At 36.8% G+C, this 17,139-nt stretch overlaps 3 protein-coding genes across 4 annotated transcripts; all 3 read right to left on the reverse strand.

Annotated features, from left to right (window-relative positions):
* Positions 1–4,203: 4,203 nt before the first annotated feature.
* LOC128859686 (zinc finger protein 420-like) lies at positions 4,204–7,226 on the reverse strand. The gene has a single exon (XM_054096695.1). The coding sequence runs from the start codon at positions 7,099–7,101 to the stop codon at positions 4,639–4,641; it is 2,463 nt and encodes an 820-aa protein (XP_053952670.1). The 5' UTR covers positions 7,102–7,226; the 3' UTR covers positions 4,204–4,638.
* A 413-nt stretch (positions 7,227–7,639) lies between these two features.
* On the reverse strand, positions 7,640–8,667 carry LOC128859689 (splicing factor 3B subunit 6). The gene is made up of 3 exons (XM_054096698.1): positions 8,466–8,667; positions 8,259–8,377; positions 7,640–8,192 (listed from the first exon to the last, which is right to left on the reverse strand). Exons 1-3 carry the CDS (start codon positions 8,481–8,483, stop codon positions 7,964–7,966), a joined length of 366 nt encoding a protein of 121 aa, XP_053952673.1. The 5' UTR covers positions 8,484–8,667; the 3' UTR covers positions 7,640–7,963.
* Positions 8,668–11,650: 2,983 nt separating this feature from the next.
* Positions 11,651–15,848, reverse strand: LOC128859687 (dihydropteridine reductase). Of its 2 annotated transcripts, none has more exons than XM_054096696.1 (5): positions 15,751–15,848; positions 12,686–13,018; positions 12,435–12,621; positions 11,948–12,281; positions 11,651–11,888 (listed from the first exon to the last, which is right to left on the reverse strand). In XM_054096696.1, the coding sequence occupies exons 2-5, from the start codon at positions 12,764–12,766 to the stop codon at positions 11,786–11,788; spliced, it is 705 nt and encodes a 234-aa protein (XP_053952671.1). In that variant the 5' UTR covers positions 12,767–13,018; positions 15,751–15,848; the 3' UTR covers positions 11,651–11,785. The 2 variants fall into 2 exon arrangements, with proteins under 2 accessions (XP_053952671.1, XP_053952672.1); XM_054096697.1 differs by lacking the exon at positions 15,751–15,848 and adding an exon at positions 15,665–15,682.
* Positions 15,849–17,139: the final 1,291 nt, after the last annotated feature.

A 17,139-nucleotide genomic window follows, 5' to 3' on the forward strand; every position in this document is an offset into this window, starting at 1 on the left:
TGTGTAATTGACAATTGACAAAGTAATTGCCAATCCCAATATCTTATTTCAGCTGCAAATGTTTTATCCGACACTGTACATACAATATCATTTCAGGTAAAAATGTTGTATTTACAACGGGCAGCTAAAAAGTTCGCCGCCTTAGGTACCTCTTCTTCTTCTTGATTGCCGCGATAACCGCTTTCGCTATTTTGACCGAGTTTAATAAATTGTGCCAGTTATTTTTTTTTCTCGTAATAACCGGCACCAGTTGGACACGCCAAGTGAAGCCAAGTCCTTGTCCACCTGATCTTTCCAACGCAGAGGAGGTTTTCCTCTTCCTGTGCTACCACCAGCTTCGAATACTCTCAGAGCCGGAGCAAACTAACTAACGGATACAAACTATCGATTCGGTCGACATCTTTTATATCCATCCAGCCAAAGGAGCCGCTGGATTTTTATTTGTTGCACTATGTCTATGTTATCGTAAAGCTCATCGTTCCATAGTCTGCGATACTCGCCGTTACCAACGTGCAAAGACCCAAAAATCTTCCGCAGAATATTTTTCTCCAAGGGACACCTCATCGAATATTGTCATCGACCAAGCTTCTGCGCCATACGTAAGAACATGCATGATGAGAACCTCACCGGACCTTTACCATCAATCCACTTTTGTCCGCTCAAGGGTAACTTATTTTAGAACTTTTTAATTTTTTTAATTAATTAAATACTAACTGAATAGTATTTGAATAAACGATACTAATATTATTCTTGACTAATATCATATAATTTAAACAAAAATGTGTATGTATTTTTTCAAAAAGCGAATATTTCATTTATTGTTTGTGCCTGAACGCATATAAAGTATCATAATAACGAAAATAAAAATAGATAGTACATCAATAAACTACATAGAACTAGATATACGAGTATTATAATGGTTTTGAGTTTCCATCTTTTTTAACAATTGGAAAGCAGTAAAATAATCGCTGCAAAATCGCTATAAGTTTAAAACTGCATACAAAGTTGTTTCGTCTGAGAAAATTGCATTAGATTCTTCGGTGATAGTTTCAGTGTCAGCACTATTATCGTCGATAGTTTCCATGTTTTCATCAGTAATAGCTTGCTGGCGGCAAATCATGCATTGCCCCTAAGACATTTAGGCGAGCCAATCTCTAAGATTATCAAGATACGCTTAAATTGAAGGTTTCGATAATAAATTTCAAATCACTCCTTGAGCTTAAGGTAGGCAAAATGAAGTCATATTACTAGGTATAAAAATTCTTTTGATATCTTTAAACGTATATTACGCGAGTGAGATGCTGTGCTGTTCAGAAGAAATATTTTTCAACTTTACTACACCATTTTTCGGTCGAATTGCATTAGACATTGTGTCATCACGTGTCATCCATGCCTTCTTACTTGATTGCCAATTAATAGGAGGTTTTTTAATATTGACTGACGCAAACGCTCTTACACGAGCAGCTCTCACAATAATAGGAGTTTTTCTTTTTCTCCTGTTATATTTGTCCAAAATAAAGGTAAATTTTTTCTTGGCAATGCTCTGAAAAAAGGCATACCGCGTCAGCCTTATACAGTAGTCACATTATACCGAATGTTGGTTGGCTGATTGAGGTAGTGATTCATCCAAAATCCAACTAGCGCTTCTGCACAATTTTCTTTTACATCCTCTTTACCAACTTGTTTAATTTTACTTACAGCATGACTATATCTAGTCTGTATGGTTTAAGACGTCTAAGCCAGCAAGTTGTTCGAGACCCTTGAATAATGGTTTGCCCAGGGTTGACATTCTCTCCTTCCATAAGGCAGGACATTAACAGAGAAAATGGAAAATCGTTTCCTTTTTGTCTGGTTGTTTACCACCATGGCAGTGTGTGTTATGTGCAGTTGACATACTAGAGCTCTCCAGCGAACTGCTAATGTGTATATCTAATAGCGTCTCAAATGTTTTTAGAAGGAAGAACGAAAGACTAATGGTCTTCAGTCCTTCGCTGATTCATGTCCCCTTCTACCTACTTTTGATATGAAAACGATTCTAACAAGTTTCCAGCTCTTTGTAATATAGCCTAGGTTTAGACACGCTTTTGAAAATGTCCACTAGCTATGATAGAATGCTATCAAGAGTCTCCTGTAACATCTTAGAAAAGGTCCCGGCCTGGGGATTTAAAAGGTGAAAATGACTTTATTGCATTGGCAAACTCTATTGTGACTATTACATCGGCAGGATGCTGTAGATCGTAGCTGCTCAGGCGGATTCTCCCTGTTACTTAGTATTAATGATAAATTAATGTAAGGACTTACCTCGATCATTCGCTTCAGTACTCCCCCATAAGGTATGTGGCTCATTCGCGTCACATCCTAGTAGAAGAATATTGTTTTTATTGTCAAGCACAATGCTGCTGTTCGACCATGTGCCATGTAGACGAAGGCAATTGTGATTCTGATGCTGTCAACAGCCTCCACTTCAATGATCGTCACATCCGATGAGCTACAAGATGGGATTAAAAATATGTTTAGATGTTTCTTTGCTACAATACATAATCTGGGATTACCCTGGGTCCGCTTATAGTACAAGTTGTAGTTTTTAAGAGAGATACCGTTTACCTCAGTTCTTCGCACTCTAAGTTACTGTATCAATGTGACGTCGACGTCCTCCTCCGATAGGAAAACGGTTAGGTTGTCCGTTATAGTCCTAGAGTGCTGGAGATAGATATGGACAACCTTGAGACCCATACTTATTGGTACTTTTTAGGAATATTGGCGTCGCCAAGCGGAATATCTTCAGAGGGGTTTTCGTCACGCCAAACCGAAGTTTATTGTCAACCTTCACCAGTGGCTCGATGATTGGGAGATTTGGAGAAGGAAGGACCCGTTGTTCGTTTGCGGAGCTTCCGCTTCCGTCAGAACATTATGGTTGTGTGTGTGGTATCAGCTGTTTATCTTCGAACTCCATGTTCGGTATCCAAATGCGAGCCCCCGGCCGTCATGGAATCTCGCTGGCCGTTTTGAATCTTGCGAACAGCGGTTTTCATGAAGGCAAGTCACGGACCACCTCCATTGAATCGAATCAATTCGTTTTGTCATTAGGTCCGTCCGCTTGTCCATGTGGTTGTCTGACTGTCCATCCGTCTTACGTCAGTCCGTTTGTTTACGATTTCCGATCTTTTTGGTTTTTGTTTATTCATTTTCTGTCGCATTACAGCTTTGGTTGAGAGTTCTTTTAATAAAGCTTGCGTCTTGATATTGATAAACGGTTCACTAGACAGGGCTAGTTTACTGGGGCGGCAGCCCTTGGTCGGGAAAAATCCGAGTCATTCCGGTAACGTAGAACCGACTGCCATGGGACTGAAGCATGCGTCTTCGGCCTGTGTGGTTCGCGGAAGATATTCCCCTACCACCCATACCTGGGTGGTGTTCCCCTATCCATCACCTGGGGACGCGCCCTCTAGGGATAACAGGTTCCACCGAGAGCTAGCAAATGTACTGAATTAATTATTTCTTATCTGGAAAAATTGTTTGCAAGATTATATTAGTAAAACTTTCCTACTGGCTAATCCCCGGACAGACAAATTGTTTTCCTCGTAAACGTTAAGGTTTGCTCTCCCCATCGTATTACGTAAAGTATATTTGGTTTGCATATGTACAATTATGTACATATATATGTACGATATGTACATAATTGGCGCTAGACCTCTTCTTTTCGCCAAGAGTTAGCAAATGGTGAATAGATGAAGAAACTGGTATGAATGAAAACATATTGGCAACGTGGGAAAAGAGCTGCCTTAAATTACATGTGTTTGTACGACTGTGAGTTACACCAGTCTAATGAATTATAGCCATACTCGCTAGCAGTGAATCTTGCTCGATAACTTTGTTGTTGCTTTCACATGCCAATGTTTCGTCAAGTTAATCGAGCAGAGTGTGGCGAATAGAAAACGCCTCATGTTATACTTTTGCAAAAGTTTCCAGATTTTGAATTCGACGGTGATACTTAAAATCGCGCAACACAACGGTTATGGTTGCAACTCGAACAGGCCCATCGACTGCGATTACGGACATTTAACAGCTCCAACGGTGCACTGCTTTGTTTAGTGAACTTTCTATGGGCTGAAATTATTTTAACAAAATTGTAATTATTTCTCTATCGCCTGAAAACAATTAAGAATTTCGATCGAAAAATTAAGAAACATAAAAAGGTTTCATGTGTAAGCTAGGCTTTATTCACTTGCTTATATTTTTAAAAACTCATATAAGATTCTTAATGTACATGCTTATATTTAAGTAAAGCAGCGGTATATCAACATATATATATATGATCTATATATACATATGATCTACTCTATATATATTTCTATATCTGCTATTTTTTATTGTTAACACGCGTACGAGTCGTATGCATTCGATGTGTTCTTACATATATATATACAGTAGGCTGTGAAAATTAAATGTTTTTGTATACATACATTCGTATTTAAGGTAAAAACTTGATGAAATTAAAAACACAAAACCTACGTAAAATTAAAAGATCTGATGCTTTTAATTTCCATATGGAAAAGTAACAACTTCGGTAACTACTATATGCACTTAGCTGCTATAAAACCACGTTTTTTTTTATTGCCAAACCAACTTATATGCTGTTCATGTGCCCATGGTGCTGGTATTTATGTGCGGAAACTCACCTAAACCCACATTTAGTTCTGGATTCGAACTTAATTCCGACATAGGATCGATTTTTATGAATTCCTGGTTTTCTTTTATCGCTAGTTTTAAACATGAGTCAGATAACTGCTCCTTTTCCTCTGGCACTTGTTGTTCCATTTCATGCAGCTGCTCCCGAGCTAATTCTGCTATAGCCGCACGTGCTTCCTGTTTCTTACGTTTCGTTTCCAACTTTTCACGCTCTTGCATCTCTAACTCTTCGCGTGCCTCGTACACACTTGGTGGTATTATTGGTGGCGGTTTATTCATATGTATCTTCATGTGACGTTTCAGTGCCACGTATTGAATAAAACGTTTTCCACAACTATTGCACTCATGCGGTTTTTCGCCGGTATGAGTCATCTCATGATGTTTGAGCGTCTGTGCTTTAGCAAATCGTTTGTGACAAAAACGACAAGCGAAGTCCTTAACGCCTTCATGTACAATTCGATGATGCCGTTTAAGGTTTCCTTGACCATTAAAACCCTGACCGCAATCTGGACAGATATAAGGTCCTTCTTTCATCATAAAATTAATTTGTGGGGACCACGACGGTACTGCTACAGATGGTATAGGATTCACTGCTGTACCTGCTAGTTCGGAAATATCAACGCGTTCAACACGTCGAGGATTTTTAGGTATTGAGGCAGTTGATTCTGCACAAACCTTAAGTATCTCTTCAGCCACCTTTTGATGCGCCTCCTGTGTATGCAATTCCGTAGATGGCAGTGCGGGTATTGGTACATCCGGTGCATCGGCCGACATAAAACCATTTTCGATCTGGCGCTTGCGGTACACCTCAATGGCCCGTAGAACACGTTTTTCATGAGTTTTAAGGTGCTTCGTCAAGGCTTTGGCATAAAGGAATCGCTTCCCGCAAACCTTGCACTCACATCGCTTCTCACCAGTATGAGTCATTTCATGCATTTTGCAAGCATTCGATTTACCAAATGTTTTACCACAGTACTGACATGCGTAATCCTTAATCTTTTCATGCACAATCTTCACATGCATGCGTAAATTTTGTTTGTTATGCGACGCATAAGTGCATTGTGAGCAATTAAATTTTTTTTCCTGCGTGTGTGTATTTATATGCGTGTTCCACTCCTGTCGAGTTGTTTTACCAACACCGCAATACGGACAAACGTAGTTTTTAATTCCCGCATGCCTCATAAGATGATCTTTAAGTGCACTGTTTATTACAAAACGTTTGCCGCAAATATTGCAAGGAAAAGGTAGCTCCTTTCCATCGTGCTTGTACATATGTTTTTTTAGCGCCATGGGGCAGCGGAACACTTTTTCGCATTGGCTACACGTGTAGCACTTTGGCTCTCGGAGCTCTTTAGCAATTTTATGAACCTTACGTAAATGCCAATTGAGTAGGCGGGTTCGTGGGAATATGCGGCCACAACCTTCTTCAGGACATGGATAGCTATCACATGTCTCAGCGTGACAATGCTCCATGTGTAATCTAAGTCCGTTAGCAGTGGTAAATCCTTTCAGACATGATTCCACCGAACATTGGTGGGGCAACTTGTCGTTGTGGTGTCGCATGTGCTCCTCATAGCGTTCCGCTTTTCTAAACTTCTTTTGACAAATGTGGCACTCTATGCTATTGGCTGAAATATCTTCACCACTTAAACGAGCACGATGTTTCTGTTTCGCCTTTTGCTTTTTATTATCATCATATTCATCAGCATCAAGTCCATCGTCGATTATATCTTCCTTTCGCAAAGCCCTCTTTGATCGTCGAGACTTCCGTAAACGGGCAGCTAATGGTTTTTCATCATCACTTTCACTACTTCTGATTTCTTCTTCCTCGTTGCCAAAGGGTTCAAAATCGGATGTATTGCTATTTTGACAGTCAGAATCACCACTAAATATCCGAATTTGTTCAGATATCTTCTCATTACTATTGACACCGCTGGTCTGTTTCACGCCTATCACATTATCCGCACTTTCTTTATCTACATTTTCTAGCATTTTGAAAACGTCCTCTGCATTCTCAATCAACTCAAGTTTATGATTTAAAAGTGGATCGAAATCAATAGTCTCATCATCATCTACAACTTCATTTTGTGCTGCGTCCACACCACCAGTTTCCAGTACCGCCAATGCGCTCGATTGGTCTGTTATTAAATTTTGGGCCACCATCTCCTGAAACTTTTCAACGGACTCAACACACATCTTTTGAAAATCTTGCATATCATTTAGACGTGTAAAACAAATGCCACAAATATTATGAGGAAATCCGTCGTGGAGTTCCACCGAAAGTGATGTGCAGACACTTAACTTTTTGGCTAGTCCAGGAACAGCAAACAAATCGTAGATATTTTCAGTCTGTAGGAGCTCCAAGCAAATTCGACAAATCGAACTAATACTATAAGGCGCAGGTTTATTCATCTTGATTTGTTATGATTTTCCAGTTATTTGCATTTATTTACAATTCTTGAGCAATATTTTATCTGTCCCAAAGTGATTTATGTGTCAACAGATTTTTTCCGAGGAATATTAAGACGTGGTTGCCACACTAAGAAAATTTCTTGACATAAGTCTTTTTTTCAAGAATGGTATAAACATTTCTTAATGTTATAATTTCAGAAATTTAATCCAAAAAACTTCTTTAAATCTAAATGAGTGAAGTTAGGATTATTAATCATAGAACGTCAGGCCTACATTACTAGAACCATTCCGATTTATTTCGTGCAAAAAAAAAGAAAATACGTAAAGAATGCGCAATGTTTCGATAGAAAAAAAAATAATAATATGGTTCGATAGATCTTTTTTGCTGTTTTTTAGATAACCGAATATATTATTATTTCATTGAAGTAACAAGAACTATGCCAGTTTCTTCCCTACAAATTTGATGGCAAAAGTCAAACTTGGAATACAAAAGTTTACGTTCCGCATCCACTGACATTACAATTGAGAAGTCCATATGTTTGGATTTTACATTTATTTGCTTGTTATTTGAATGATGTGATGATAATGACAATGCGTTATGAATTGCACGAACTATGTAGAATCATAGTATGCATGATTAAGAATTGTGCAGTACAGCATTAGCTGAGCTAATTCTGATTAAGAAATTAAAATATATTTAGTTGGTAACTCTAAAACAAAAATATTTGAGTTCGACGCCTTCATATTTTGGAAAAATCATGAGAAATACAGTAGAACGTGAAAAACTAAAATTGTTTACGATGATAGTCTGACTCCATAGTGCCAAGTTCTCTCTCAGCTCCTTTCCAACGCAAGTGAGTTCTTAAGGTGCCTCAGGCGTCTTTAAATTATATTTGGATTTTATATTATTTAGCTCTTCTTGTTTTTTATCCACATCCAGGCGTTTAAAAGCTTTATTCGATTGGTAGTACAACACAACGAGATAGCGATTACAAACGTTGAAACCAGACAGGTGATCACATGCATTCTTAGCATCGAATATATCTTCGTAGACAACAAAGGCTGTTCCACGAGTCTCCGGTGTATTACCACTGCAATTAATATTTATTAAGATAAACGAAATTTTCTTTTTTAGGTTTGAAACGATTTATACTTACACGCGAATTTGCCTTATCGCTCCAAATTTTCCAAAAATATCATACATTTCGTCCGATGTAATTTTATAGGGCAAATTTCGTACGTACAACAGTCGATTCACCTCAGGAGGCAAACGAATCTACAAATATAAAAGCAAAATATAGCGCCAATAATAAAATATAGGTACATATGATTGTGCTTATTTGTTTTAATATCACTAAACATACATTATTGCGTTTATTCATTGTAGGAGATGAAACTTATAACCTTCACTCGTGGAGTTTTCTAAAAACACTGCTAACTTAAGAGTGAATGTCCTGTGAAAGTCCTTTGTATGTTGCAACTACACCTCCTAGCAGGGTTTTATCAAAAATAACAAAGAAATTGTCAACCTGGAACAAACTCTATCCTTTTTCCGAAACAAATGCAGTTGTGCCTTTGCTGTTGTTTTTTATATGCTCGTCTACACAAAATTCGCTCCAAGGCGAATTCATAGAAGGTGAGTTCGCTAGAGCAACAATATTTGCATGTGTCGGGTATCTTTTTAAGAGCATGTGAACTTAAAATGATAATACAAGACATATATATTTTTGTAAAAATTTTTTTTTTATAATCTCGTAGATAATTTCATGGGATTTATTTTTTGAATATGACATCCGGCATATGTCTACCGCGGCTACGTTTAACATGATTCATTCAATCAGTCCAATTATTGACTACTTTTTCCAATAAATCTGGCCGCATGGTGTGAATGGGGGGCTTGCATATTGTAATAAATCGATTGTTAAGCGTACTTTAATGGAACAAAATGTCGTCGATGTTTAACTGATTATTTTGGAAACTAAAATTCAGTCAAGATGGCACGATAGCGCTCGCCATTTACCGATACGGCAGCTTTTTCCTCATTTTAAAAGAAATAAGGATCAATGACGCACCCAGTGCACTATGAACTTCGCGAGCAGATTTATTTCTTTCAAACTAAATTTCCACAATTCGAAATCGTTGTTCTGATGTTAAACGATTTATGATGACTTGTTAAACCATACTCAACAGAAATTTCAACACAGTTTTCCAGCCAGAATTATCGATATCGACAGCTCTCTCGATAGCAGCTAAACAAAAACACCCTATAATTTCATTTACAATTTGGTAGTTGAATTGTCTAAATTTCAATCAGAATGTAAATAAACAAATAAGATAAAAACAAAAAAGCAGAACACTTTGACATTCTGATATTGTGAAGTCACCTCAAGAACAAAATGATAGAATATAAGATTGCGTCTTTCGAATTCGTTTCGATGCCATGCTCCGAGAACGAACACACAAAGGAGAAACGAAATTATTTGTTTGGGAAGAGGAAGAAATAGTAGGCTAAAAATGCGCAAGTCATCACAGTTGTCTAAGTCGTGATTAGTAAAGCACCACCGGTTTCGGAAAGTACCACCTTAAGTATTCAATTCGCTTTGTGCTCGTGTTTGCTTTACATATGTTAGCGTTGCCAGATGAAATCAAAGTGTAATTTGGAAATAAAAACTTAAGTCACTATGTTTTTAGTACAGTTCACTTCCTCGCGTTCACTATAGCTACTTTTCTTAAGACATAGCAGGTGTAAGTTAAATTCGTATGTTAAGGTAAATAGAATTAGGAAGCCAAACCCTTGTCTCATACATAAATACGTTGCTGCCATACGAGTCCCACCTACTGATTTCAATCTTTAGTTCCTAATTTGGGTGAATTTCGCAATAACATAAGTGCATTTGCAGTACTATGCAGGTAGGGAAGGACCTTTGGGGTTAAGCCCCTAATTCGATAGTTTTCTTTTAATAGCGAGACGGAGTACGTTTTCTGTACCTTCTGTTCGATGAGTTAGACGAAGATAACAGGAGGTGGCTACATGGCACAGACTGGATTTAGCAAGCTGATGCAACAGAATTCGCCAGAAGCTCTCGAGCTCGTTACGGTAAATCCAAATAAATCCCTTATAATAATTCCTTTGAGTTCGATCACTGGAATGCCCAATTAAAGGCAACACATCTTGCTTTACAGGGTCCGGCACTTGAAATGTAACCAACTTCCGACCACTCGCGCAGCTAATGCACGGACATCAGCTATCTGTTAGTTGGCTAAATGATAGTCGAGAGTATTGTTTGCAAGCGCGCGAAAGCATTATTCCGAGAATAAATGCGAAAAAAGAAAATAGGTAATGGATTTCAAACGCAATAGCGTGATCGAAAGAAATGGAATTAAACCGTCAATATTTTTCACAATTTTCGACGTTGATTAACAAGACCAGAATGCAATGATAAACTAAAATCATTATTCGGCAAATAAGCACCATTCTTTAACACCGTAAAAAACGGATACAAATGAATGAATGAAAATGAAGTATGCATTTCCACCCCACGGTGCTCTCTACTCGGCAACAGCAAGGCGCACGCCACAAATAGGAGGAGGAGCTCTACCAAACATTTAACAGAAGTGGGTGCACCAATTATTTATTTATTTGCTTTTACTCGTCACAGTATCTCATCCAAGCCTAGCTCCCTTAATAAACCTAAGATAGAGCTGTGTTGAACTTCTCGCTATAGCCTCACATTCGAGAAGGAGTGTTGGGGATTGCGAAAGGTCGTAGAAGCGGCACGAGTCAGAGGACCATATCTGCAGTGACCCGTGAGCACACTCAGTCTGTCCTTAGGGAGGGTTATGAGTTGCCTAAACTTCTTTTGATGCCGTAATACTAACAGTACGGCGAGAGTCACAGCTTCCGGGAAATATGTACCCAATAAGACACATTATCTATCTTCTACATTGCACGTATATGTGCTGCCATCTACCTTTTTAATAGCTAAATTAATATCAACTCTCTCCTTTACCATTGTTTTATTTGTATGTAATTTTGGCACATCTATTCGTACTGTTTCGTTTCTGACAGCAAGCCTCAAGGCGCAATCTTTTATAATGTACAATTACTATCATTATTGTCTATACCTCTGGCGGTCTTATGAACAGTAGCCCTGTTCACGCTTTTTCCAGTAAAAATTAGCTAGTCACTAATGTTTGCTCTTCTAGTAATAATGATGTGATTTATTCTAAACTGCGCCAGCAGCGTAAAACTTCCGTTTTCTTTTCTCACTATATACATAGGGTTGCGTGGATTAAACCCAATGTACAAATTCAAGTTGACAGTGCTAAACAATACAGCGATAGCACAAGGAAAGGTTATCAAATGCTATTGAACTTTTAATATCTCCATCTCTCATATGTATGGCATCATATCATAGCTTGAGGAGCTTATGTACGTACATATGGTGTGTTTCTCGATTGCATAATTGATTACTAATATCTTCTTTCTTAATAAATATTATCTTCATGTTTTGAGTAATCCGTATGAGATATTGAGTACTTGGTAATGTGGAATATTCAGAATGTTGGTATTTGTAATTATCTTCTAATTGAGAACATTGTTTGTAATAAATATGCATATGTATATATAACCCTAACGTTCTTGAGTCGGATGTTGATGGATAAACGCAAAAAACTTTCAGTTTTAGTTAGCTTCCACCAATTGAGTAACACCCTCCTTGGTTATCAACTGCAGCAAAGCTCCAGAGTTAGGACGTTCCTGGCCTTTAGTCCATTTGTAGAATAGGCTGTAATAATATAAAGAACACATCATTATAACATATTAGCCTTATTTACATACTTTTACCCAGCAACTTCAGTTAGAGGAGTCCATGTGCTGAAATCTGCTTTTGGCATCCATTTGCGATTCATTGATGTATCCAAAGTGACAGGCAGTATGGTAACAACAATGGAATTAGCAGGAAGCCCAGAGTTTTTGCCAGCTAGTGAACGGGTTAGCTGATGTACAGCTGCCTTGGCCATACCATAGCCAATCATGCCAGGTGTGCCTTCCAAAGCGGGTTGAGCGCCTGTCAGTGTTAATAAACCTCCCTCCTTCAGGTACTTGGATGCAACACTTGCCGATATAGCAGATGTCCACACACTTTGTCGCCACATTAAGTCTGCGTTTTTAGCCAAATCTAAATGAAAGAAGAAAATGCACGTTTGTATATCACTATATAAACTAGTTGTAGTGTCAACCAACATTATATACCTATACATATATGCATATTTAAATGTTTGTATCACATATATATATTTATGTAAAATATGTATTTATTCAGGCGTCTTACCCTTAGTAGCATTACCGCCAGCCCAGCCACCGGCTACACAAATTACAGCATCCAATTTTTCTCCACTTAATGCTTCACTGACTTTTTTTAGCACTTCAGCTTCCTGCTCCTCCCAGCCCAGATCTCGAGATAATACGATACTAGCGTCCGCTTCTTCATTTGTACTGAGATCAATACTTCCTACCCACTACAAACAAATATTTTGATTTCTCATACCCCAAAATAATACAAGTTTGATAATTGACACTCACATAGTTATTTGATTTAAAGTGTGAAACGCAGGCAGCCCCTAAAGCGCCTTTACCGCCATAGACCAACACTCGACCAAGCATATTGATACACTGTTTTATTGAATTAGCCACCGCGTCCGAACACCGAGAAATTAAAGGCACAACTGAAAATCACGAATTGATGACGCGGGAACGAGTACCAACAAATAGCACACAAATGAGAAAAAAGCAAGAGATCGTTCGTAGGAATGGGAAATATTAAATACGAATCAACAACACTTGTTAGATATGTTGGCAAATACAAGTATTTCTACTTTTTTTCAATGCTGTTATTTGCTGGGTAAACCTCTGGCCCTGTAAAGAATGAAAGTTACTTATTACTGGTAGTGCACCGGTATGTGCATTGCAAAGTTATTATACATATAAATTAATGGCAATTTTTTGCGGCATTGAACTTATTGTTTAAAAGAGATTGTTTTAAAATGTTGTTTTTTCACATGACTGGTACATTTAAAAGCTCGAATCATTGCCTTAAAATTCCAGCAATGGTGATTCATGGTTTTTCTTGTCCTTTAAAGTACATATATATATTATCTTAAAAAATATATATTAATTATCGACTTTATTAATGGCAAAATGTTTGCGCCTATAAAACAAATTATATATTTATATTCATAATACATATATTTATTGAAAATCAAAATTTTGCATTTTAAATTTTTCGTTCAAAGATTTTATATACATATATTACTATAGAAGCTTTATCAGCTCACGACAATAAAATTTGGAAAATCATTTTTTATCTATAAAGCAAAAAATGGGATTCAATAAAGCTTCGCCTGATTTTTTATGAAAATATTTCATATATACATACATATGTATGTATATATAAATTCTGAAATTGGAAAAATCAATAAATCCAATTTAAATATAAAGTATTATAAGTAAAGTACAAAGATTAAAAAAAATTTTAAATCAAATGATTAATTAATAAAGAATTTTTATTGTTTCTTTTCGGTGTTTGTCTTTAAGTAAAACGTGCGTGTGTAATATGGGGTTTTTTTAATCTTATGCAAAAATAAGCATTTTTGATTTAAATATTCCTATTAATTCTTAATGGTAATTTATAAAAAATGCTATAAATAAAAAGGCTGATGTTGGCTACATTTGTGTATAATTATTGTTAAAGGTCAACCTACTTAGACATTATAAGCAAAACTTTCATGATAGCTATGCAAAGCCAACAAAATTCGTGAAATATTTGGTATAATGCAACACGCTTTGAAAAGGAGGATGTAAAGGGGGGATAGAGGTGTGTATCCCCATCTCAAAACTGAAAACCGCACCCTCTGGAAGCTTGTAGATTTTAAGTAATTTACTGTTAAATTTATGTAATTTAGCGAAAAGTTGGTGTTGCCAGATACCTCAAATAAGAACGAAGTTCGTATGCAGAGACGGTCACTGGAAGGATGTCTGTAAATCTGCAGTATTTTTTTTTTTTATGTTTATGAAAAATAGCGTCCAAGAGGAAATTTGTAATGAAAACAGCGCGATTGTCTGACTTATGTTATACACGTATATAACTCATCGAAACTTGAAAAAATTATACAAAAGGTAGTAAAGTAATTAAAAACCAAAAAGAACGTGTATTGTATTGCTTCGATAAGCTTTACAAATGGATCGTTGCACTTTTTTTTTGGATAGAACTCTTTTGCGTGTGGGCGGCCTTCGACCGCGCTTGAAAAAAATAATCCTCACTAGTCCAATCCCGGCTATGCAATCCATAGTATTTTTGCGTAGAGCTCCCTTCTATGTTAAAACCATGAAACTAAAAAATGAAACGCCATATGCGTCCGCATCATCAACACTGAACTGAAATACTTCATTTTTGTCGTTCCCACAGTCGGGCAGTCGGGTCTACGTTACCGGGATTTATATCCGGCCAAGGACTGTTTCTCCAGCTGCATTACCGTACATGTGTGGAAAATGTTTATGCTGATACAACAACTTCATTTTTGTTCATATTTGTATTTTCATTTGCAGACATCCGGCAACACAATACTGTTGTCAATTCCAATGAATTGTTATTCTCGTTTAAACTTGGAAAGTGATGATATTGATAAATTCATTTGCATTAATTTACATAGAAATATTTCGAATACAAGTACAAAAACATGCGTAGACCGTATATTTTTTAAAGTTAAAACAAATATATATTATAATGTGCCAAGCTATAGTGAATCGCAAAACTATTATTTCTGGAATATTGGGAGTTATAAAGGTTGTTCCTGAACCAAGCTGATGTTGGGATCAATTTAGTGGTCATTAAATAAGCCGCTATACCTTGCCTAAAGTTCCCCATGTCACATTATACTAAACCCGAGCCAAATAATTACCAAACTATTATTTTCGGAATATTGGGAGTTATAAAGGTTGTTCCTAAATCACTCCCCAACATATACACCAAGTTTCATTAAATAAGTCATTATACTTTGCCTGAAATTGCCCATGTCGCATTATACCAAACTCGACTCCGAAAATCTTGGAATTCAATACTTGTGGATTCATATTTGATGAAGTTTATCAATCCTCATATATGTATGAGTGAAGATTCTTTCTATGCAGTCTGTAGGAATTTTGTCATAAACTGAAATATAGTTTAAATGAAATATTATTAATTTCGAGGTTATGTATCAACTCTATTTAGTAGCCATATAAATAATTATTCACTTCTTACATTATTTCACAAATTAATTAAAATGAAACTTAATTTAAACCCCATAAAACGTAATTGTAAGAGCAATTCTGTAAGTTCTTATTGGGATGAGTTTAATGAATTGTCGCATGAGAAAAGTACAATGATTTTTTTAACGAAACTTGGTGGAAATATTAGGGTTTTCCTTTATACTGAATATTCGCCCAACTTAATTTTATACAAGACGTAACAAAGTGCATGTGCGTGGTCACTAGACAGTAATGCATAAAATAAACTACACCAACTTTACAAAGTCATCTATGTTTACAAAGTCAGAAAACGATTGGCATCTTATGTACTTCCGTAATGTTTTACTCAAACGAAATTTCACCTCTTGAAAGTATTATTAATTTTAACTTTGACCACTACTTGCCACACGTTTATAAACAACTTAATACTTCGTGTAAATTCATACGAATGTTGATCATAAACGAACTATGAATGTTGATAACTGCAGCTGATTAGTTGGAGTCCTGCCAGATTCGTTAAATTTCATCTAAATTTGAAGAAAATAGATTTATCATGTATAAGGGTGCGGCCAGAGTGAACGCTGAAAGCCGAGCCGAGATTGTCAGTGCGATAAAGATTGTCAGTGCGATAAAACTGGTTACATACAAGTCAATACAAATAAGCTTGTGTATAACACAGTGAGCGCCGACAAGAGCAGAGAGCAAAGCCGATGAGTGCGAGAAAACAGTTTCAAAGCGTTTTGCTCGCTTTTTTGGATTGTTGATGTTTACTTTTTAGAGTGCAGTTGTGTTTTTAACACACTTTTATTAGGTCGGGTTGTATGTATGTATGTATGTAACGGAATCTTTGAGCTTAATTTTCACTGGCTTCTAAAAATCTGATCGACTTGAAATTTTGCACACCTATCAAGGACCGATGACAATGCAATAATTTGATAAAAGTTTTCCATTATCCTTATTAGGATTGCCAGGATTAATATTTTCTTTTTTTACCTGTGGGCAAAAAGTAAGGTGAATTTGGTTGTAAAATGAAAAATCTTTATTTATTCTTGTAAATCAATTTCATCCCCTTCAAAATAATCCCTCTCGATAAAATACACCTATGCCAACGATTTTTCCAATCCCCGAAACATGCCAAATAGTCCATTTCTGGTATAGCCATCAGCACCTTCTTCGATTCAGCATCTATCTCCTCAATCGACTCGAAACGCGTTCCCCGGAGTGGCCTCTTGAGTTTTGGGAATAGCCAGAAGTCACACGGAGCCAAATCAGGCGAATACGGTGGTTGCGGAACGATATGCGTGGAATTTTTGGCGAAATGGTCACGAAGAACGAGTGCAGTGTGAGACGGTGCATTATCGTGATGCAAAAACCAAGAGTTGTTGGCCCATAATTCTGGTCTTTTTAGATGAATTGCTTCACGTAAACGACGTATAACGCTTAAACAATATTCCTTATTAACAGTTTGGCCAGGTGGAAGGAATCCATAGTGCACCACACCACGAAAATCGAAAAAAACTGGCCAATGGAGTGGGGTAGCCGTTTCTCAGGCTCCCTCCACGAAATAAATATAAGATAAATCATTATATAAATGATGAAATTCACCAAATTCATTCCTTTTTAGTGTAATTGGATGTTTTCCAAACTCTTTTGTGTTAATAATTGCATTAATCACACTAGGAGAAGCAAAATACTCTTCATCAGATGAATCCATTACCGTGTACAGCAATTTTATAAACACAAATGAACAA

The sequence above is a fragment of the Anastrepha ludens genome, chromosome 4 (genome assembly GCF_028408465.1).
Source record: "Anastrepha ludens isolate Willacy chromosome 4, idAnaLude1.1, whole genome shotgun sequence".
Lineage (NCBI taxonomy): Eukaryota > Metazoa > Arthropoda > Insecta > Diptera > Tephritidae > Anastrepha > Anastrepha ludens.